We start from the raw sequence: 20,146 nt of genomic DNA on the forward strand, positions 1-20,146 counted from the left end.
ATCTGATTTGTTATCACCATCCTCTGACATATGTTTATGTGAATCTTCAGCATGTCTTAACTTTGTTGCTGTAGCTTGTAATGCTCTTCACATTTCCCGTATCTTTTGTGTGGTGGATGATGAACTCTCACAATGAGAAAACAGGCCCTCTGCTTTGTCTGGAGGCGAGCACGGGTTTATGTTTCCATTCATGGAGTAGCCCTGTACAGAGCATTTCAACGCCCCATGGTTCCTCTTTCTGTCACTGTTGCGCCACTCCTTTGCAGCCTGCAGGTCAGCTGATAAGCCTGTAATACCTAATGATAGATGTAAAACTGTTTGCTTGGTACAGGCAGTGGTGAGCAGAGTACAGGAAAAACTCTGATCCATGATGTCAAGCTGCATGAGAAACTGTCCATACAGTAGTAACTTACCAACAGAAAAGTCAAAAAGTGTTTAAATCCAGCAGAAATTGGTTGTATTAGCTTTTGTAATATGTAGATGTACAAAATACAATTTCATAACAACAATATAGTTGTAAAGTATTAACTTTATTACTGTAAAATCCCATCAAATTTAGATTTACATCGTACTTATAGGGTTTTTATGGGTGCTTTGCTGCACAGACTGAAATAACTGTAAGATGTGTGGCCACACATTTAATTAAAGTTTATTAAAGTTTAGCTAATATATAGGTAGCTACTTGCACTGAGTGTAAACAGTATTCACATGATTACACTAGGAAGTAGCAGTAGAAACAATTTAAAAGATGTTCAAAAAGTAGCAACAAAAAGTAACAAATTGTGGTGTAGCACTATTTCCTTTTGTTATAGGCCATTTATCACATTACATTCATTTACCATATGCATTGAAATAGGTTATATAATATTGCAGATGCATTAATTTGTAAGCAGCATTTTGGTTGATAAAGCAGAGCTAATTTTAACTGCTTTATATAGCTATTATTGGCAATTTAATCTGTAACAATTCATCATAATCTGTAGATTGATTCAATTCCCTGAGTTTTTATGGTTTAATATGTAGGCTACAGTAATTAAAATCTGCTGATGTTGGATAAATGGAGTAGAAAGTGCAGCAGCTGCCTCTGAAATGTAGCTAATGAGTGCAGCAGCATAAAATGAGACGGAATGACATTGAAATTTAATTATACTACTTAGCTACACCACTTACACGTATTATCTATTGATTCATTTGTCAGAAAAATGTTATAAAATATCTTAATGGTATAAATAAAATAAAATAAATAAATATTTGACTATTTTATTTTTAGTAGGCTATTAGTAGACCTATTAGTAATGTGACATTTTTCAACTCCCACTCTTTTGTTTTTAATCACGATGATACAGCCAGACTTTTGTTTATGTTGTTGGTATTCCTGTAATTTGGTGAGTGTCTTCTCGTAAGTCTCCTGGTGGTGAATTTCACATCACCAAATAGAGTTTCCAAGGAGGAAATGGTACAATACTTTCAATATTAGCACTATTTTATTTTCTGTGAAGTGGGCCATTTGCAGGAGTGCAAGGAGAAAAGTAGTTAGACATTCTGTGCTCTCACTTCATTATTTCATGGCTGTAACCTCATAAGTTCCCTGGCTCCTTGTGTCTGTGGGAGACAAAGGCCATAATATGTACAGAACATTTATAAATCTCTCTGTCTGGCAGGAGGGGATATAATGTATGACTGTTTTTAATAGTGTGCTTATTAAACAAACTTGTTCTGGCATATTTCACCAGACACAGCAGGGCACCACCGTATGTCCAATGTGATTCAGACAGCACTGCCTCTATATAAGACATTAACCAGAAAAGCAATAACACATCTATCTCACTCTCTTTCTCTCTATGGCAAATCTCCATTCATCAGCCATAAAGTCACAAATCCTAGATGCTGACACTTTCTGGCACACACACACATGCACGCATACAGAGGCGTGAGAAAACAAGTGAGTGTCCCTTTAATTTGAACCAAGCCCTGTGGGGATTCAGCCGAGAATCAGCCTGTGGAATGCGTCGTTTGTTTGTGAGCCAGAGATTGTTCCCAGTGCAGAGAGTAGGACACAAAAGTGGACAAAAAACAAAAAACAAACACCCAAGAATGTGGCATACCGTACTTGTTGCCACTGATTTCCAATGGCTGAACTGATTTATGTACCTGCGGGCACACTTCCCTGTGGATGCTGCTGCTGGGTCAGATGAACCCGGGTCTCGCTGTAACGGTAAGAGGCAGCCGCCGTAGCGACGCTCCGGAGCGGGATCAGGTGGATGAACTCCCGTTGTTCCGCTCAATGGGAGTTTTCACACATCCTGGCCGCTAGCTGGTCTGCTAACTGCTAATAATAGCCACCAACCGCTTTTTTCTGTTTGCGCTTGTCTTTGGGGAAAGTAGATGTATATCCAGTCTGGTTTATAGTGATTGTGTTAACAAAGTAAACCTACTTTCAAAGTTTCTTAGATTTTTTTTTAAAAAAAGATCACAAACTGATTGAAAACTCGGGATAGCGGACTAGCGGCTAGCCACTTGACGCTAGCACTGTTAGCACTGCCTACAACCCGCTTCTGTTTGAGAAACAAGGTTAGTTGGGTAAGCTTTAATTAGCTTAAAGTGATAGTTTGTGTAAATAAATGAACACACAGCAACACCAGCTTAGGTTGTCTCCGTGACTTCATGTTGCGCAACTTCCCTTCACATCTACTTTATGTGTTTTAATTAGTTTTTGTCTTTTGCTGCTGTGTTACTTTGCATGAAGCTCAACAGGTGACTGCTAACGTAGCTAACATTAGCTCATGTGATAACTCGGAGTCAGCTACTAAAATGTCGCTCTAGCCTTGCTCAGATATTTATATTTATTTGGTGGGTTGGAAAAAACACAGGTTAGTACAGGTAATGATATTCACATTCACAGTTAGACGGTGAGATGCATAGGTCTCTTGTTATTTCTAGCGTCCCCCACCCCGTTATACTTGGCTCGGGCTCAGGCAGCTAACAGGCTCGGTTGTATGAGACTCAGTGATCCTCAATGTGTTGTATAGATGTTTCACTTGAATGTCAAATTCTTGTAATTCCTCAGCCGGGCAGGTGATGCCCTCTACCAGGGCTTTACTAGCATCAGGCAATAGGAATGGCCCATGACCATTCAGTCTGCCCCCCACTCTCTCTCCTCTACCTCTCTGTCCTGGCTGAGTTTTTTCTCTTTGACTGGGTCACATGGTGCTAATTGTGCTTGGCAGGTCTGCCAGTGCATAACAGCCCACTCCACTGACTCTGGGTCTCACCCATCTCACCCTGTTAGCACACCACTTCTCCATGCATCACTGATTTGCCTTCCAGCATGCCTGACTCTCTGGACTTTCTGCCTTTGACTAGATTTAAGGTTTTGAAGGGCTCATCGTCTCCACTAGGTGTCTTAACTGTTGTTATCATCTCATTTTCATGCCTGATTAGAAAAGCAAATGTTTTTATCAAATGAGTTTGCCATCAGTACTGATTGCCTGTTTCATTCTCTGTGCTACTTGAAGTGTACAGCACACATTGGATATCCCTTAACCCATTTTAAGCGTTGTCTGGTCTCCAACAGGGATCATGACTGTTCTGTTTTTTTTGGTGAGAAATGTGACAGAGATGTTTCACTTCACAGGGCAAACAGATCCTTGAGCCCCAGTTCCTCCTGTTTCACCAGATGATGTCATGGTTTGGCTGACTGCTTCAGTCTTTCCCCCCAAGTGTTGATGTTTTTGTCTCTATTGGCTATTGTCTGGAATTAACTAACCTCTTGTACACATGCACACGCATGAGCAAACAGGAGGCAGGTGATGTCAGTTTTTGGCTGCTTTTTAAGAAAGTAACACCTTCAAAATGGTTTTTGTGGCTTCTTTATCCTCCAGTTGGATCTTTAAAATCATTTCCTGTGAACTGCAGAGAGTGATACGGAGCTCAAGTGGTTTTAAAGGTTATTTTCTGTATCGAGATTAGGGGAAGGAAACCACCTGAAATTTTAATCCAACCTACATACTGTAATTATTTCTTTTCTGATTGGTGGCACTGCACCTTTAGAGGAGACATGCACTTCCTCACTCCTCATATACTTCAACTGCTCTAGCTTGGATGTGCGAGGAGTCGGCCACCACATTAATTATATCAGATGCTACGTGTCACTATTTGCAGTAGCCTCCATTTAGTTCAAGTTAGGATTGTTGCTCTTGCAGAATTTAAAAGGAAGTCTCTCTGTTGTTTTGGCCACTCTAGCATGTTAGAGTGTGTGTAGATAATACATAATAATTTATGGTGGGAATAATATGCATTTATGTTTGTGTATGGACAGATTGTCTTTTTGTGCATTCTCGAAAAATATTACAATAACCTTTCAAACTACCACAACAACATGAAAAGAATCAATTTTTTTTTCCTTTAAAAATGAGAACAGTGGCTTTTGGGAAGATGCAAATGTTCAAGCGGGTTTCACTGTTAATTGCACATATCAAACACAAATTTGACTACATAAGCTTTCACTACACAGCTTATGGAAACAGGTACACGATGCATCTGCAGTTTTTCATATTGCTGAATGAAATCAGGCCCAGCTTCTATAAACCTGTCTATCACTAATGTAAAACATAACACAGTTACTGTTATAACACTTACAACACTGCCTACAGTTTCACACACCCTGTTTGAATTTGTCAGTGTTTGCAGGCTGCAGGTTGAAAACAGCTTTGTGTCCTTTCACATCAAGTAAAGATTCCCTGAAAGAGTCCGCCCTCTGCTATCAGCCACTCCTGTAAGATAACATGGGGCATTACATTCCCTCTCTAGAGGCAGAGTAGTATGTGATGATTTTAAACTTGTTTTAAAGTTTTCACCTGTCTGTAGATTTGCTTTGTGGCATGGTGTTGCAGGGGTTAGTGCTGTTGGTTTCGATCCCCAGGCCAGGAGTTGGCATGTTCTCCCTTTGCAGGAAGCTGTGGCTTCTCTCCAGGTTCTCCAGCTCCTCCCAACATTTTGAAAAGGTTAGGTTGACTAGTGTTAATAGGTGTCAACGTGAGTGTGTGAGTTTTGTTTCTCTACTGTATATCTACCCTGTAATAGACTGGAGAGACCTGCACTCACCCAGTGTCAGCCGTGACCTTGCATGGTTAAGTGGTTTAGTCGATGGCTGGATGTTGATTTGTTTGTTGGGCTCTTTTTTTCCCCACTTCCCATCAGAAAGATATCAGTCTTCTGACGATCACAGTGCTGCTGCTGACCCAGACATCATCTCTAGTTGACTGAGTGACTCACTGAAGTGTGAGGTCCTGTACACCACAAGTGTGCGTCTTATGTGATAGGGTTGTTGGCAGTCAGCAGATGTTGGGTGTGGTGGTGGTGGTTTTTTGACGGGGGGCTGAGTGATCCAAACCACAGTGCAGCTGTCACGACTGAGTGACTAGGACTTTATCACACACAGTTTGAGAGTGGCAGAGGTGCTCCATACTCACCCACAACGCCGCCAGCCCGCCACGTGGTCCACCTGACAGTATAGACGTCAGAGCTGTGTGCACGTCGATCTGTCAGTTGTGACTTATTTTATGGCTTTAACTGTAGGAATCAAACATGGTGCTGTTACTAAACATCAAGGTGGTCTGTAGCTGCTCTGGGTTATTTCTGATAAGAAACAGAAAACACAGTGTGTTCTTTCTTATCTCTGGATTTTTTTTTCTTTTAGTTTTGTTGAGCATAAACTCTTCTGATAATCACCTCAACTACACATTCCCAAACAGAAATGGCTTACCCTTGGGTTCTTCAGTGATGACTTGAGTTGATGTTCGTGGTGACCTGCTTATCTGTCAGTTCCCTTTATCTTGTCCTGTTCTTGGCTTACTTTTCCCTGCCTTGCCAGGTCAGTGTGTTTGGGCTTTGTTGAAGATGGCAAGGTGATCTCTTACGGACTTCCTGGACTTACTGTAATAGACACTGATGGTATGTTGTGCTTGTTGTCTTTTGTCTGGAAGAACCTGGCTGGCAGAGAAGCAGGAATTTTGCACAGTAGTTGCCGGAGCGAGCGGGGGAATTGATCTCTGGGTTTGGCTGGCATCTCCGCTGATGAGTTTGTTGACTTACTGACTTCAGTGCCTGTTTCTTGGTCTAAAGGGAAAAACAGACTATTTTCTCTGGCTTCAAAACTGAGTGTAATCCCGAAAAGGACCATCTCATCTGAAGGAATAAGATCTGAAAAGGTTGTTTGTATTAGATGTTTGGAGCTATTGGGCAAATGTCACGCTGCTTTGCATCTGCATAAGTTCAGTGCTATTGGACCAAGCTCAAAGAGGGACACAGCACTGCTGGTGAAGATTATTCAGAAGCCAATCTCTGTTTTTTTTTCCTTCAGCTCAGCCAGCAATTGTTCATTTATTACCAGTGAGAGGAAGGCAGATGGGGGGTAGGCCACAGATTGTGAATGAAGTGGAAATAACAGACTGGTTAGGACTAGATCATAAAAGTAAAATTATTATTAAGATTATGCTAATACTCTTTGATATAAAGGATCACATATGCATCTATTCCTTTCTTTATGTCCTCCTTAATTCACCTGCACACACAAATGGTCATTTCTTTCAGTGTTTCATGCTTTTTTCTGTACAGGAAGACAATGCCATTGTCATTGTGTTAATTGTTACAGCCCACAATGGAGAAATAAGCAAGAGAAGCCTTTGCAACATTATAGGTTGGACAGCAGTGGGTGGAAGTTGCTGGTATTGGGTTGTGTTTACTCTGTGTTGTTAACAAAAGCAGGGCCTTTTTCAACAAGGTTCAAACAATCACCATAATCCCTTGGCCCATGTTATATGAATGGTGAAGTGTTTTTAAAACAGCTGTGTTCATTCTGTTCACTTATCTTAAATAGTAGCTTAATAGTAGTTCTCTTATTCAGTAAAAAAAATTTAATTGGAAATAGTTAAAGGCAGAAAGAAAATTATCGACTGTTAAAATAAAAATAATGAAAACAATAATATCCTAGTTATAAAAACAAAATTAAATCTTTTTGCCCCTTTTTGCCTTTGTAATATAGCTGGTCTGTTTTTATTACATTAGGTCAATTGGTTTAAACCATTCCTCCTTCTTGAACTGCTCAGCCACTTGTTACAGAGAAGCAGCTATTATTTTATATGCATTTCTGTACTTTTTCACATCTGTATGTTTTGCATTGATGGCCACGTGTTTTTACCTGACTGGGTTGGGTTCAGACTTTGCATAGTCATGACTTAATTTGTTTGGCCAGCCTGGTCCCTTGAGATAGGCTCCTCGCTCCTGACCTTTACCTTATACAGTATGTAGGCTGTTTTGTTTTACCAATGTTTTGTCTTGTCCATTAATTAAGGAGAACCTATTGCTCTCAGTGTGTTATTCCAAAACATCTCTGATTTGTATCTGTATTAATCAGCAGATAGAATCAGTCACTCCATCTACACCTGACAACTGTTGCTCTGTTTTTTCCATACAGGGAAAAGTAGGTAGAAAGTGAAGTGTATGACTAAGAAAAGGGAGTTTCTGACCTGTCTACAGAGAGAGTCTGTATCATTTTACTCATTTACAGAAGCCAGGGAGTTACTGCTGCACTAGCCTCATGAAGACAGAAATAATTCTTCCTCTTTGTGAGAATACTTGTCTGAAAACTAGCGCTTGACATTGTGATGGTTGATAGCAGCAGCTGTAAAAGCTGTACCTCTAGGCTTTAGTTTCAGCTTTGGGTTTAGATCACAGCCTCCGACTTCGAACGCTGCCCTGCAGCAGCAGTTGGAGTTGGTTTTGAAATCTCAAACTTACTGTTTCATTGTTCCCATCCATATTCAGTCCAAAAGCTGCCACCGTAGCCTCTGTATACTGTACACTCTGTATATTGTATACAACTGGTCCAGAGAGACTAATACAACACTGATCCTTTCTGTTCCTGTCCTGCTGTTTTTCAGATTGTGCAGTGAACGTTCACAAGAGCTGCAAGTCTCTGCTGGGCGAGTGCACCAGCAGCAAGAATAAGGTAAATACTCCACTGTTGCATAGAAAAACAAGGACTAAAGCAGCAGGAAAGTCAACCTACTGTACTACCTTATACTTTGTTCCATTATTTTTGCATTGAGGCATTCATTTCATGTAAACATGGTCAGAATCAGTGGTAAAAAAAAAAAAAACTTTAAGGGAGAGAAACGCATAGATAAATAAAAACAAACTGGCATTAGTGTGACACTTTCTAAACGAAGACTGATGTGTCTTTGTTATCGTGACTGGCATTCTTGTTGCAGGTTCCCATGATGATGAATCAGAATATAGTTGTGTAATTCTAAAGCTTTGCAACATAAATGACTGTGCCAGACTGTGATGTTTTTTTCTTGCATCACCTAACTGTTTTCTGAGCTTTTGTATTCTCATGTATCCCCTGCTTCATTCTCATTTGTTGACATTAATGACGAGGTGCATATTAACTGTAGTTTGCCTGTCATGCAAACTCCTTGGCCGTCAGAGCAGTCTCATGCTGTAAGGAAAGCAGAGTGAGAGTGTGCACCTCTTTTTGTCATTGAGATAAAGGCCTTGAAATGATGCCATCTTTCTTTATTTTCTTCACACAGAGAGATTCTCTACCGAAGTTCAGTTCATCAGGATCTCCTAACCTTGGTAAGTAGGACATATAGGACATATAGGGGCAGATGTGCCATAGGAGGGGGAATGCAACAGCTTCAGTCCCCTTGTGCCAAATTAAAGAGAGCTTGTTGCCTCTCAGGTGGTTTGTAGAGGATTAAAGAAGATGACCAATCCTATTTCTTCAGTTTGCAGATCCTTTTTTTTTTTTTTTTTTACTGCATGTGTTACTGCATGTGTGAGCTGTGTATATGTGTGTGGGTGTTAATGGTGCGTCTGGCCACACACTGAGTGTAGAGGGGGAGATTGGCCTCCAACAGTCTGTAGGCAAAGGTGATGATGACCTTTTGGTGAGAACAGTCAGACAACTTAACTTCTGATTCAGTTTTTGTCCAACTGCAGGATCAATTTAGTAACTTTTTACGTATGATATATACACAGGAGTTGGATTTTTATCAATATACCAAGAACAAATGGAAGCAAAACAAAGTCAGATCTTTATCTTGGGTCTGTTGATTTGAAAGAATGTTTATCTGTTTCTTTGTTATGTTATTTTCCTCTTTTGGGAAAGATTAGTTTCTTTCTTATTTTCACTTATTAAAGCGATAAGCCTCAAAATAAATGTTTTTGCTCATTATCTTGAAGTGGTCCATACCACGAAATTTCAATTAGTGCTAATTGTAGCATTCAGCAGGTCCTGTTACATGTGATCGAACCCACAGGAGACATGGGCAGCTGCAAAAGCAGCAACAGCTTAAGTTAATCTCCTGTCTTCTAGTTGTTTTTCTGTTTTGAACAGCTGGAGTCCTGTCAGCCACACCTGATTTTTTTCCTCATGTCCTGCTCTGGCCAATCAGTAGCTTGCGCAGGGGGTCGGGGGGGATAAGGAGCTAAGAGGAAGGGAGGAAAATTCAAGAATCTGAATGTGTGAGAAAAACAAAAGGGTGTGCAGAAGCTTCTAGAAAAGATGAACAACCTGGGTGGGCAGCTTATAAAACCAGGTCCTCTGCTTCAGGTGGAAGCACATTTCTCACCACATCTGCAATAATATCTGCTGATACTACGGCGAAGACTATAACATAGAGGCTATAACAGCAATGGAGCTAGCTGTTACGGAGGACGAAAGCCAGACCACTAGGACCTCCAAACGCTCCAGAATTACCAAACCATCCTCCCCCTCTTCTTCCTCATCTTCCTCTGCTTCAAAGTGGGGTCTGTCTGGACGCATGGGGATGCGAGTGTTGATGCACCGCGACCTGATCACCTGCCGTTTTTTCCGATCCCTGCCTCGATCTTGGTTGAAAAAATACTGGGGTCAACTCGGAGAGAAGCCAAACAAACACCCCCTTGGCTCCTCGTCCTCCTCTGCTCACCGCTGGTCATCCTCTCCTTTCTCTCTCTCCCCTCGTCGTTTCCCCCCATGTTCCCCCTCTGTCCGCTCTCGGCCCCTCAGTTCACCTGTCTCTCATCTTTCCTCTCCAGCGCTCAGAGAGCGGGATCAGGCAGCTTCAGCCTCGTCACAGAGCTCGGATGGCCACCCATGTTTTCTCAGTACCCCAGGCATGACCGTTGGTCAGTGGGGACCTAACACTCAGCTGACTGCCACAAATACCTCCTGCTCCAGCGTATCCCCCGCATCCAGCCTTGGTCACAGCCTCCATCACCACAACGGCTCAGGGTGAGTATCTCTGCCGCTGAAGTTACTTTTATTCCACAGAAGAGTTTTTCTTCACCTAGTTTACTTTTCAAAAGATCATACCTGGATGACAGGGCTCCTTTTAACAGGGACTTGGGAAGTTAATTGAGCTCTCAATCTCTCAAATCTATAGTGTTGTAGATCTTTGTAGAACCTGCTGTATGTTAATGCTGAGTATTTATAGACTCTTCTCCTCTCTGCCAATCCTAAGATGTTTATTTATAGATAGACATAACAAGGCATGCTGCTTTTTTAACAATACAGCCTTTTGATACTCAAACTAGACTATTCTCAGAAGTGATATACTTAAATGCTACATTGCTAAGAAAAGTGGGAGTGAGGGAGAGAGAGAATCAGGAAAGGTGTAACAAGACGAGAAAAGAGGGAGTGACAGCCGGGCAACAGTATGGAGGAAAGAAAAATGTAGCTACCTGTGTTTTGTGTTCAGTTTTATGTTTTACTGTATATGTGCATGCTGGATTTGAAGTTTATTTAGGTTACCACTAGCTTTAGGGTTTGAATGGTATCAGAGTCAACATGTATGCCACCTTGGACCTGTGGTTGTCATCCCTCAGATCCCTCCCTGGGGAGATGGATGAGACGGATTCTCTCCGCTCCAAACGCTGCAACGAAGACGCCATTTCCCTCGCTCCCTCCACCACAGAGCCTATCATCCTAGAAGGTGAGTCGACTGAGGTGGGGATTGAACTTGGAATTGCAACAGTTTATTGCTGAAATATAGGAAGAAAGTACGTCTCCTTAGAATGCTGAGTCTGTTTTGAGATCTATCTGTTTGTCTTCAGGGAGTTACTTAAACCCAGGGAGGAGAGTGTGTGGTGTGTGTTTCGTGGAGTCGGCAGTGACCTCACCCTGTCTCATTAAGCTGGAGTGTGTGGGAGAGACAGACAGGCTAACTGCGTACTAGCATTCAGTCTTTTTTATCTATATTCTCAGGTAGCCATGCCTGAGGATTTATTGTTTTATGGGACACACCCATACCATGAAAGACTATGCTAGTTCAGGGTTGGCACAGCTGCTCACATTCTCATTTTAGTTTTTAACATTTATCACATTTACAGTGCATTGTTGCCATCAAAACAGATTGTTTTGATGGCAACAATGCAGACTGTTGTTGTTGTTGGGTAGAGCCATGTAAGGATTTGGTTCAACAAATTGGTTTATTGAGTGGCGAGTGTGTGGGTCACGTTGCCTTGTCACCATCGCCGTATATCAGTTTCAGTGCTGCCAAAACACAAACAGATGAGACATGAAGTCATCTACAAACTATTCTTAAACTTGGAGTCTTCAGAAAAAGTAGTTGGAAACCTTTTGTAAAGGAATCATCCTTTGAAATGTGTTGTTTGTGAGTAACAAATTGAGTCTTGAGTTACCTGCTGTCCTAGATCTGTTCCCTTGTGTCAACTAAATTCTTTCAGATATGTCAACCTCTGATGTTCCTGTGAAAACCTGAACCTAAACATGGGCCCCCAATGTTGTTCTGTTTCCTGACACAAGTGAATTATAACACTGTGATAGATCACAGTTTTCTACATCTCTGCTCCTCTTTTCAGATGCTCATTATGCACCAGTGCGGGCTGATCTGGAGACTGACGCCCAGGATCTGGAGGCAGAGTCATGGAGTTTGGCAGTCGACCAACAATATGTTAAAAAGCACTCTAAAGACATGGTGAAGAGACAGGATGTGATATATGGTGAGTATGCTTGTGTTGGATGTGTTCATAACTGTTTTTGTTCAATTAATTAATTCAGATTTATCATTTCAGTGTCAGAATAAAATTTTAAAAAAAGATTTTAAATATCGAAAACATTTTACTTTTAAAAGTTCCCTCTGCTGATTTAGTATGTTAAAGTTCTACAACATTATTGAGTTCAAAATACAGTTAGAAATGTCTGGACACTGAAGCAGCAGTATCAGAGATGTGGTCTTCTTTCTTGTCAAAATGTAGCAGAACACAAACATTAAACATAATGTCACTGTACAGAGCTGATGCAGACGGAGATGCACCACGTGCGAACACTGAAGATCATGCTTCGTGTCTACGTCCGGGAGCTGAAGGAGAATCTCCAGATGGACTCGGGCAGGCTGGACTGTCTGTTCCCCCGCTTGGAAAACCTCCTCGAGCTTCACACACATTTCCTGTCTTGTCTCAAAGAGCGGCGACGAGAAAACCTCGTGCCACTTAATGACAGGAACTACACCATCAACAGAGTGGCAGACATTCTGATCACACAGGTAGGAGATTCTGCATGTGACGCCTCTGTCACGTACACACATGCATTAAAATGCTCAGCATCACAGTATGGTACACAAGTTATTGTACATGGGCCAGCTTGCAAACACAGACTGTCATAACACAGCTGTGAATCGTTTGGTTAAGAGAGAGAGAGGGAGAGTTTCTATTAGTCAAAGTGACAGTTTCCTTTGTTCCCTAGTTCTCAGGTGAAATAGGAAAAAAGATGAAGGACAGCTATGGAGATTTCTGCAGTCACCACACTGAGGCCGTCAGCTACTACAAAGAACAGCTGCACAACAACAAAAAGTTCCACAGCATCATACGGGTAAGACGCATTATCATATTCAGATTGTTCATATCAGATTTAATCAACAGTTACTTTGAAATGTAGAATATTAAAATCCACTCTTGATACATGTTGACTTCATCTTTTTCAGAAAATCAACAACCTGCCCATTGTGCGGAGGTTAGGAGTGCCCGAGTGTATTCTGTTGGTAACGCAGCGCATTACCAAGTACCCAGTGCTAGTGGAGCGTATCCTGCACAACACTGAAGGTGCAGCATTTATTTCGCTCTGCTCTTTTTCCTGCTAAATAAATGACCATGCACACCAATGCATTTAGTGAGGAATAACCTCACTTATTATAGTTTCTTTTTACTATATCTGAAAAAAGTATTTTTTGTTTCAAGCGGGATCAGAGGAGCACGAGGAACTGAGTCGAGCTGTGGGCTTGATTAAAGACACAATCACTCAGGTGGACGCGCTGGTTAATCTCTATGAGAAGAGGTCTCGACTCAGAGACATACACAACAAGATGGAGCCCAAGGCACTGGGAAAAATCAAAGATGGCAGAGTGTTTCGCAGAGAGGACCTGGCACCGATCAGACGGCGGCTTCTTCATGAGGGCACAGTCAACTGGAAAGCTGCATCTGGCAGACTCAAAGGTATGATACAGTATGGCACGATTAAACAAATAGTCCCTCATCTCCTGTCTAGTAGTGTGAATAATGTAGACTGTTCTAAGAAATCAATACTGTGTCATGCTGGTCTTTTTTTGTTGTGTAAGAAAAGATACTCACACAGTTAAAATGTGTCTAGTCATTCGTCTAGCTTTTCTAGCTTGACGGCTGAAACCAGAAATTGTCATCTCTGATTTTTGTCTTTTCAGATATTCTTGCAGTGCTTCTGTCAGATGTATTGCTCTTGTTACAAGAGAAGGACCAGAGATATGTATTTGCTACTGTGGTAAGTTATTTATTTTAGATGGATAACAAAACGGCATTTGTTATTAAGAGAAATACATAAAGAATGCACAGTGAAAAGAATGGGAACAGCATTTTGACTTTGTGAATACTATGCATGATCGTGGAGGAGGAGTTTGCTTTTGGTTATAAAAGAGTCTCATATTAATGCGTTTTGTCTTTATAGTTATTTTGCTATTATTATTTATGTCGGCTAGCCCAGCATTTTCTACTTTTGGTTTCGTGGATGCTGCCCGGTGGGTCATGGGAATAATGCCACCGGATCGCCATTTATGGTCGGAACTACGACGATATCTGATCGTCTTCGAACCTCCAACTTTCATTCTTGATTTATTAAAACATTCTTGGCAAATATTTTCCTTTCGTCCGTCTTGGTCCAAGAATTTCAGTGTGTGCGCGGAGGCTCATGGAAAACGTAGTGTGAAAACACTTTGCTTTCCGAAACTCCTCGTAGTCCCTTTAAGCCTCATCTATTAATGCCATTTATCAGTTTGTAATCAGTAAGGTCATTTATCCGTTTTTGCTATTTTTCTACTCCAGGATAGCAAACCGTCAGTGATCTCTCTTCAGAAGCTGATTGTCAGGGAAGTGGCCCATGAAGAGAAAGCCATGTTTCTTATCTGTGCCTCCTCCAATGAGCCTGAGATGTACGAGATCCACACCACCTCCAAGGAGGAGCGAAACACCTGGATGACAAACATACGGCAAGCTGTTGAAAGGTACCTGCAGGAGGTTCACACAAAATCCCTGACCTGCTGGAAACTGTGGAACATGTTAATGATTTACTCGTCGTGGAAAGTGCACACAAAATGTTATTGCAATATGTCCAATCCACAGTTGAAACAGTTTTCTTCCTTTGTCTTTCGACCTGCCCTCCTGCTCTGGGTCCTGTCCTCTCTCACTCTCAGCTGTCCTCATACTGAAGAGAGGCTGTTCAGCGAGGAGGAGGAGGCTGCACGAGCTTCCAGGTTCAAAGAGTTTCAAGGTAACCAGAGCAGAATCTCTGACAGACCTCAAGCATTGCCCTTGAAAATAAAGTATACCAGCCCACTAGGGGGCGCTCATGTACCATGCTAACATTAAAAGATGTATAAGTTGCTTTGATTTTTTTTTTTTAATTTTTGATCTTTGACAGCTTTTTTAACTATTAAAGGATTCTAATTATTATTGATTTAAATCTACCAATGCAGTTTGATACAAATATCTCTCAATATGGATGGATAATGATGCATACATGGTCCAGAAATGGGATTGTAACAAAGTGAAAATCATGATATATTTTACAATGCCCTGGTCTTTTCTTGTTCTGTGTCACATTTATCCATAATAGAGCGGCTGAACCAGAAGGACGCGGTAATTGGGCAGGCTCTCACTGAGAAGCTGCAGCTGTTTGCGGACATGGCAGAGTCTGTGGCAGGTCTGGAGGACACAGTGTCGCGGTCAAGACTTCTGCTTCGAGGAGACACCTCAGACCTCCAGCAGGGAGAGACCCTGCTCAAAGAAGCTATCACTGAAGGTAGAACGGGGCTGTATGATGTACAACGTGTCTGTTTTAGACAGAGAGGCCTGGCACTGTGACACTGAATGAATTTTGTCAAATTTATGTTCACGTAGGGCTCACTGCTGCTACGTAATAAATGATTCAATCGTAGCATTGTTGCGTTTGTCTTTGCTCCCCTAAACCTCTCTCTCTGTGTTCAGATTTTCAACCTTAACTTGTATTTCTCTCCCTCCAGTGGAGAACCTCCAGAACCTGCTGCTGCCAGGAGTGAAGGACGAGGCCCCAGCCTCTCGACTGGAGGAGGGAAGCGGCTCCGGGGCCCTGCCACGGCGAGCAGACACCTTTGGGGGCTATGACAGCAGCCCCACCATCCTCAGTAAGAGTGAGTGCAGTAGACTCATGCCCTGAGGAACTCCATCATCTAATGAATTTCGCATTTGTATTTCAGAGGCATTTATGCCATTATTATATTCTGAATTATTAATAAATTTGACAATTTCTTCCAAAGCTGTTGATTCTTTGAATTGGTTTCATTGCTTAAATTTGTGTGTATGGTTTCCTACAGTATTAACTAATTCCTTGTTCATAAAGGCAGCATAAGAACCCAAAACAAACATCTCAAGATGACTACAGCTAGTGGTTTTACATGTACATGTCTGTTGCCTCTGTGCAGTGTTTGTAATTGTGAATATTTCTATATATCATTTTGGTTTAATTATTTGTGTTTGTGTGTGTTTGACTCTGTGTGTTGGTGTTGATGTGTCGGTGCCAGATGGCAGTGTGAAGAAGAACTCTTCTGGCGAGCCCAGAAACAGAGACAGAAGCCAGAGAGCCAGCTCCGACCCTCAGCTCAAAGACCTCTGTGGCAGCCACACCCTGAAGCAGACGGTAGGGGCTCAACATACACTCGCTGGGATGAGTCACACTGTTATTTCCTGTAAATAGTAAACAGACCAAGTCATCTGGAAAGTTTCCATGTCCTGATGTTTACTGTAACCCTGTTCTCACAGGTCATGTAATTTGTTTATAAATATATAAAGCCTTGTTAAAATGTACTCTTAACATTGATTTATCCCCTATTAAATCCTGGTGCTTGAGAAGGATCAAGCAGACAAAATATAATGACATCCTGTTGGCAATATGTGGCTTGTTAAAAACTAAGCCAGAGTAACTGATAAAGACATAAAAATATATAATTGACCTTATTAGACAAACAAAATGATAAAAGGTCTACATTTTCCACCAACATGGCTACAAACAACAGCTCAGTGGAACCTCTTTAGGATTTTGATGCGTAGGATGGAGAGAAATGAGGAAAACATGCAAATTGTCTTGGTATATATCATTAAAGATCTAAAGATTGAGGTTTTTTTTTTCATATTACCTTAACAAATTTCAGATATTTCAAATGTTTTCAGCGTCTACTCAGTAAAGCACAGCACTCGGTGTGTTTGTGATATTATATCATTAGTGTGACTTGCCGTGTGTCTGACTGCTCAGGTCGATGAGAGCTGCAGCTCTCCTGCCAGATGGAATTGCATCTGGTCCAACTCCTTCCCTGAGGCTGAGGTAAACTCTCCTTTTTTTCAACTGTAACCTTGTGTTAAACAAAAAACTGCAGGATTTTAAATTCACAGCCATGAATTATGAACAGAAATGATACCATACCAATGAATAGTTTACTTATCCAATGAAATCTTGTTTTGTTGTCCGGAGGTTATATGATAATAACTAAATCTGTGTCTTCGGTCCAGTTCTTTGACAGAGTGCTGATGCTCTCCCAGAGGCTCTATAGTCTGCAGGTAAATCTGTCCTCAACTGTTTATGCTCTATCTGAAAATCTAATTTGATTGATTTGTTGGTGTTTGCATTTGCAGCATGGCTCCCTTTAACTTTATAATGAACCTGTTGAATTTGTGTTTCGCTGTAATAGAATAATATTGTTATTTCCGGACAAAATTGAATGTTGCCCCACTTCCAAATCCTTCTCCTGAATCTGTCCTCAGGCCATCATATCGCAGCAGGACAGTTACATCGAGCTGCAGCGGGCATCTCTGACGGAGCGTGCCTCGCAGCCCGGCCGCCACAGGGGGAACGTGCTGCTGGAGCAGGAGAAGCAGCGTAATCTGGCCCTGCAGAGGGAAGAGCTGGCCAGCTTCCACAAGCTGCAGTCTCAGCACCGGCAGGAGCAGCAGCGCTGGGAGAAGGAGAGGGAGAGGCACCGCCACCAAGTCGAGGCCACCGAGGCCAGGCTCCGACAACGGGAGGAGGAGTGCAAGCGGCTAGAGGTGAAATGCACTTGCTGCATTGTCCTTGACCTGAAATTCTGGCTCCTTCGCTGTGTGCCTGACATGCTCATGTGATTTAAATATTCTGCAGAAACTTTTTCAACTTGGTTTGTTGTTGTTTTGGTGCAGGACCATCTGGCAAAAGAAAGGGAGGATCTAGACAGGCAGAGGGAGACGTACCAGCAGGATCTGGAGAGACTGAGGGAGTCCACCAGAGCTGTGGAGAAAGAAAAAGAAAGGCTGGAACACCAGAAGAAGATCAAGAGGAAGACCATTGAGGTGGGGAACCACTGCTGGAGGCACATAACTCTTAAACTAAATACTGTATCACCATACATACAGTATTATATCGTCACAATATTTTACATTTAGAAAGAACTGACATCCTACAGAAATAGACGCTTACAGCAGACTGCATGTTAGCTTTTCTTTAGGACTTCATCGGGCATCTACATACACAGATGTGCTCACACGTTTGTCAACATGAACAGTCACCACATTAGCAGATGGCAACGTTTATGTCTTGCAAACCCTCATAGCCGTGACAGTTTAAATGTAATTTCTGGTTTCCACATCAAACAAATGATTCATTTATTCAGTTTATGACACAAAATGATTTATTTCAGAAACAACTTGAAGGTGTTTTTTCACATTTGTAACTCTGATTATAAAAATGCTTTTGAATAATATGGAAACTCTGAATTGAAGGTCATAGGATCGTCTTACTGCCCCTTTTTAGGTTTGGTGTGAAAAGAGGGAAATGAGGGAAGAGCATGAGGTGCTTTAGAGGAAGGGGTAATTAAACACCAGGAGCAGCGGTGTGGGTGGTGATTACTCACAGGATAGAGAATTGCAAGGGGGTTTCCTGTCTCTATTGCTTGCTATTTGGTGCTTTTGTGATCTTGTTTCTTTCTTCCAAACCGTTACAAATTTGCAATGTTGCTATCCCGAAACATTTGTTGCTAGATTGTTTGGTGATTTCGACAGACGATGTCACAGATATAACATTTGGGTTTCAGCAGAGCAGCTTGGCAATGGTTTTTGAAGTTAACATGTCGTCTTAATGCGCGGCATTTCAGTCACTATTTAAGACTTGTTCCAATGGAACAACATGTGAACCAGCACAACTCCATTGGAAATTTGGCTGCATTAAAATACTGCACATGTGAGCGTAACATGAATGCGCTGCTTAAGGAACATGCGGTTCCTGAGTTCAGCCTCTTACCGGTGGAAAAGAAGTGCTGGTCTCCCACAACCTGTGTCACAGATGGGTGTAATCACAAACAGACATAATAATGATTACATTTCTAACCACTCAACCCACTCATCCTCCTACATGGAGAGTGGTCTTTCCCTTCACCTTTTCTCTACCACTTTTTCTCTTCTCTCCTTCCTGTTTTTCCACACTTGTGTCCCTCGTTCTCTCCTTGCAGCACAATGCGGGCCATTGTTTGTCAGTTTCATGGGAGAGGAACTTTGAGAGATCCACTGACTGTAATTCCACGCCTGGTGCTAACAGATCTGTCGTGGAGCTTCAGCAGACTTACTTAATGTCAGCCTTGAGTGTTTTCAAAGGCCTATATGACTGTTTATCTTGACACACATATATATATATATATTCACCAACCTCCTACACTCTCACATGTGAATTTTGACATCCTTATGAGGATTACCCACTGGGTCGGCCATTTATTACGTACACAGGACTAAAACTAATGCAGTCTAACACAGCAGTCTTGCAACAAAGAGTGTGGCTTCGTCTGTGGCACCAGTTTTCCACAAATCTAATCTAATTTAAAAACCACCCTGCAGAATTGAGACATTGGTAAAATCACCAAACCCATAAACCTTACACACAGTGTAATAGTGAAGTCAAGTCATCAGGTTACTTGTTTATCATCCTTTATTTTTTATTTTTTGCCACATGCACTGATTCTCTCTCCCTAAGGTCTGCAGCTATTCCTGTGGTGTGTGGAACATTCATGAGTGTTCGATGTCTTAGTCATTTTAAAATATGCTTTAAATTGAAATGGTGGGTAAATATTGAAAGCAGTAAGTAGTGGGATACGATCATGAGCATTACTTTGGGCTGTTGCAGCTGAGTCACACACATACTTGAGTAACTCACACCTAATGATGGCATTGTTCACTCTGACTAACGCGTCCTATAAGAAAGTAAACATTACCAGGCAGCACGTTGACTCAGTGGCACTGGTCTGATCACAAGTGGTCATCTTTAAGTACAGGAAAGCAAAGCACTGAAGACTCATTAGGGATGGATCATTCAGAGGTGGTCTGGGCTGAATGTGGCCACATTCCCGTACTGTAAAGATGTGTTGTTCTGATTGAGGCGGTCTCCAGTGATGTCTTCAGCCCGTCTCTGCTGTCTGACATTCCTACCCGGTTGACGCCTGACATGCATCTCTGATTGGCCAGTACCTCTTCATCCTGCATACCAAAGCCGAGTAGTTGACGGATGACACAACACTGTCCATTCAAGTCCTGACGTGTCCCAAAAAAGCTACAGTACCATCTTTTT

General features: G+C 41.8%; 1 protein-coding gene across 2 annotated transcripts in view; it reads left to right on the forward strand.

The window, feature by feature from the left end:
* arhgef18b (rho/rac guanine nucleotide exchange factor (GEF) 18b) overlaps nt 1-20,146 on the forward strand; it is a 37,377-nt gene that overhangs the window by 9,703 nt on the left and 7,528 nt on the right. For both annotated transcript variants that reach the window (XM_085774371.1, XM_085774372.1), the window contains 19 exons: nt 7,941-8,008; nt 8,595-8,640; nt 10,087-10,282; nt 10,876-10,982; nt 11,872-12,012; nt 12,304-12,554; nt 12,755-12,880; nt 12,993-13,110; nt 13,246-13,500; nt 13,725-13,801; nt 14,359-14,537; nt 14,727-14,803; nt 15,149-15,334; nt 15,555-15,701; nt 16,092-16,207; nt 16,820-16,888; nt 17,074-17,121; nt 17,326-17,607; nt 17,737-17,886. In XM_085774371.1, coding sequence (XP_085630497.1) covers nt 7,941-8,008; nt 8,595-8,640; nt 10,087-10,282; nt 10,876-10,982; nt 11,872-12,012; nt 12,304-12,554; nt 12,755-12,880; nt 12,993-13,110; nt 13,246-13,500; nt 13,725-13,801; nt 14,359-14,537; nt 14,727-14,803; nt 15,149-15,334; nt 15,555-15,701; nt 16,092-16,207; nt 16,820-16,888; nt 17,074-17,121; nt 17,326-17,607; nt 17,737-17,886 — 2,639 coding nt within the window. The remainder of the gene's footprint in view (nt 1-7,940; nt 8,009-8,594; nt 8,641-10,086; nt 10,283-10,875; nt 10,983-11,871; nt 12,013-12,303; nt 12,555-12,754; nt 12,881-12,992; nt 13,111-13,245; nt 13,501-13,724; nt 13,802-14,358; nt 14,538-14,726; nt 14,804-15,148; nt 15,335-15,554; nt 15,702-16,091; nt 16,208-16,819; nt 16,889-17,073; nt 17,122-17,325; nt 17,608-17,736; nt 17,887-20,146) is intronic.

The sequence above is a fragment of the Trachurus japonicus genome, chromosome 4, assembly GCF_045865225.1.
Source record: "Trachurus japonicus isolate A0001 chromosome 4, Traja_1.0".
Lineage (NCBI taxonomy): Eukaryota > Metazoa > Chordata > Actinopteri > Carangiformes > Carangidae > Trachurus > Trachurus japonicus.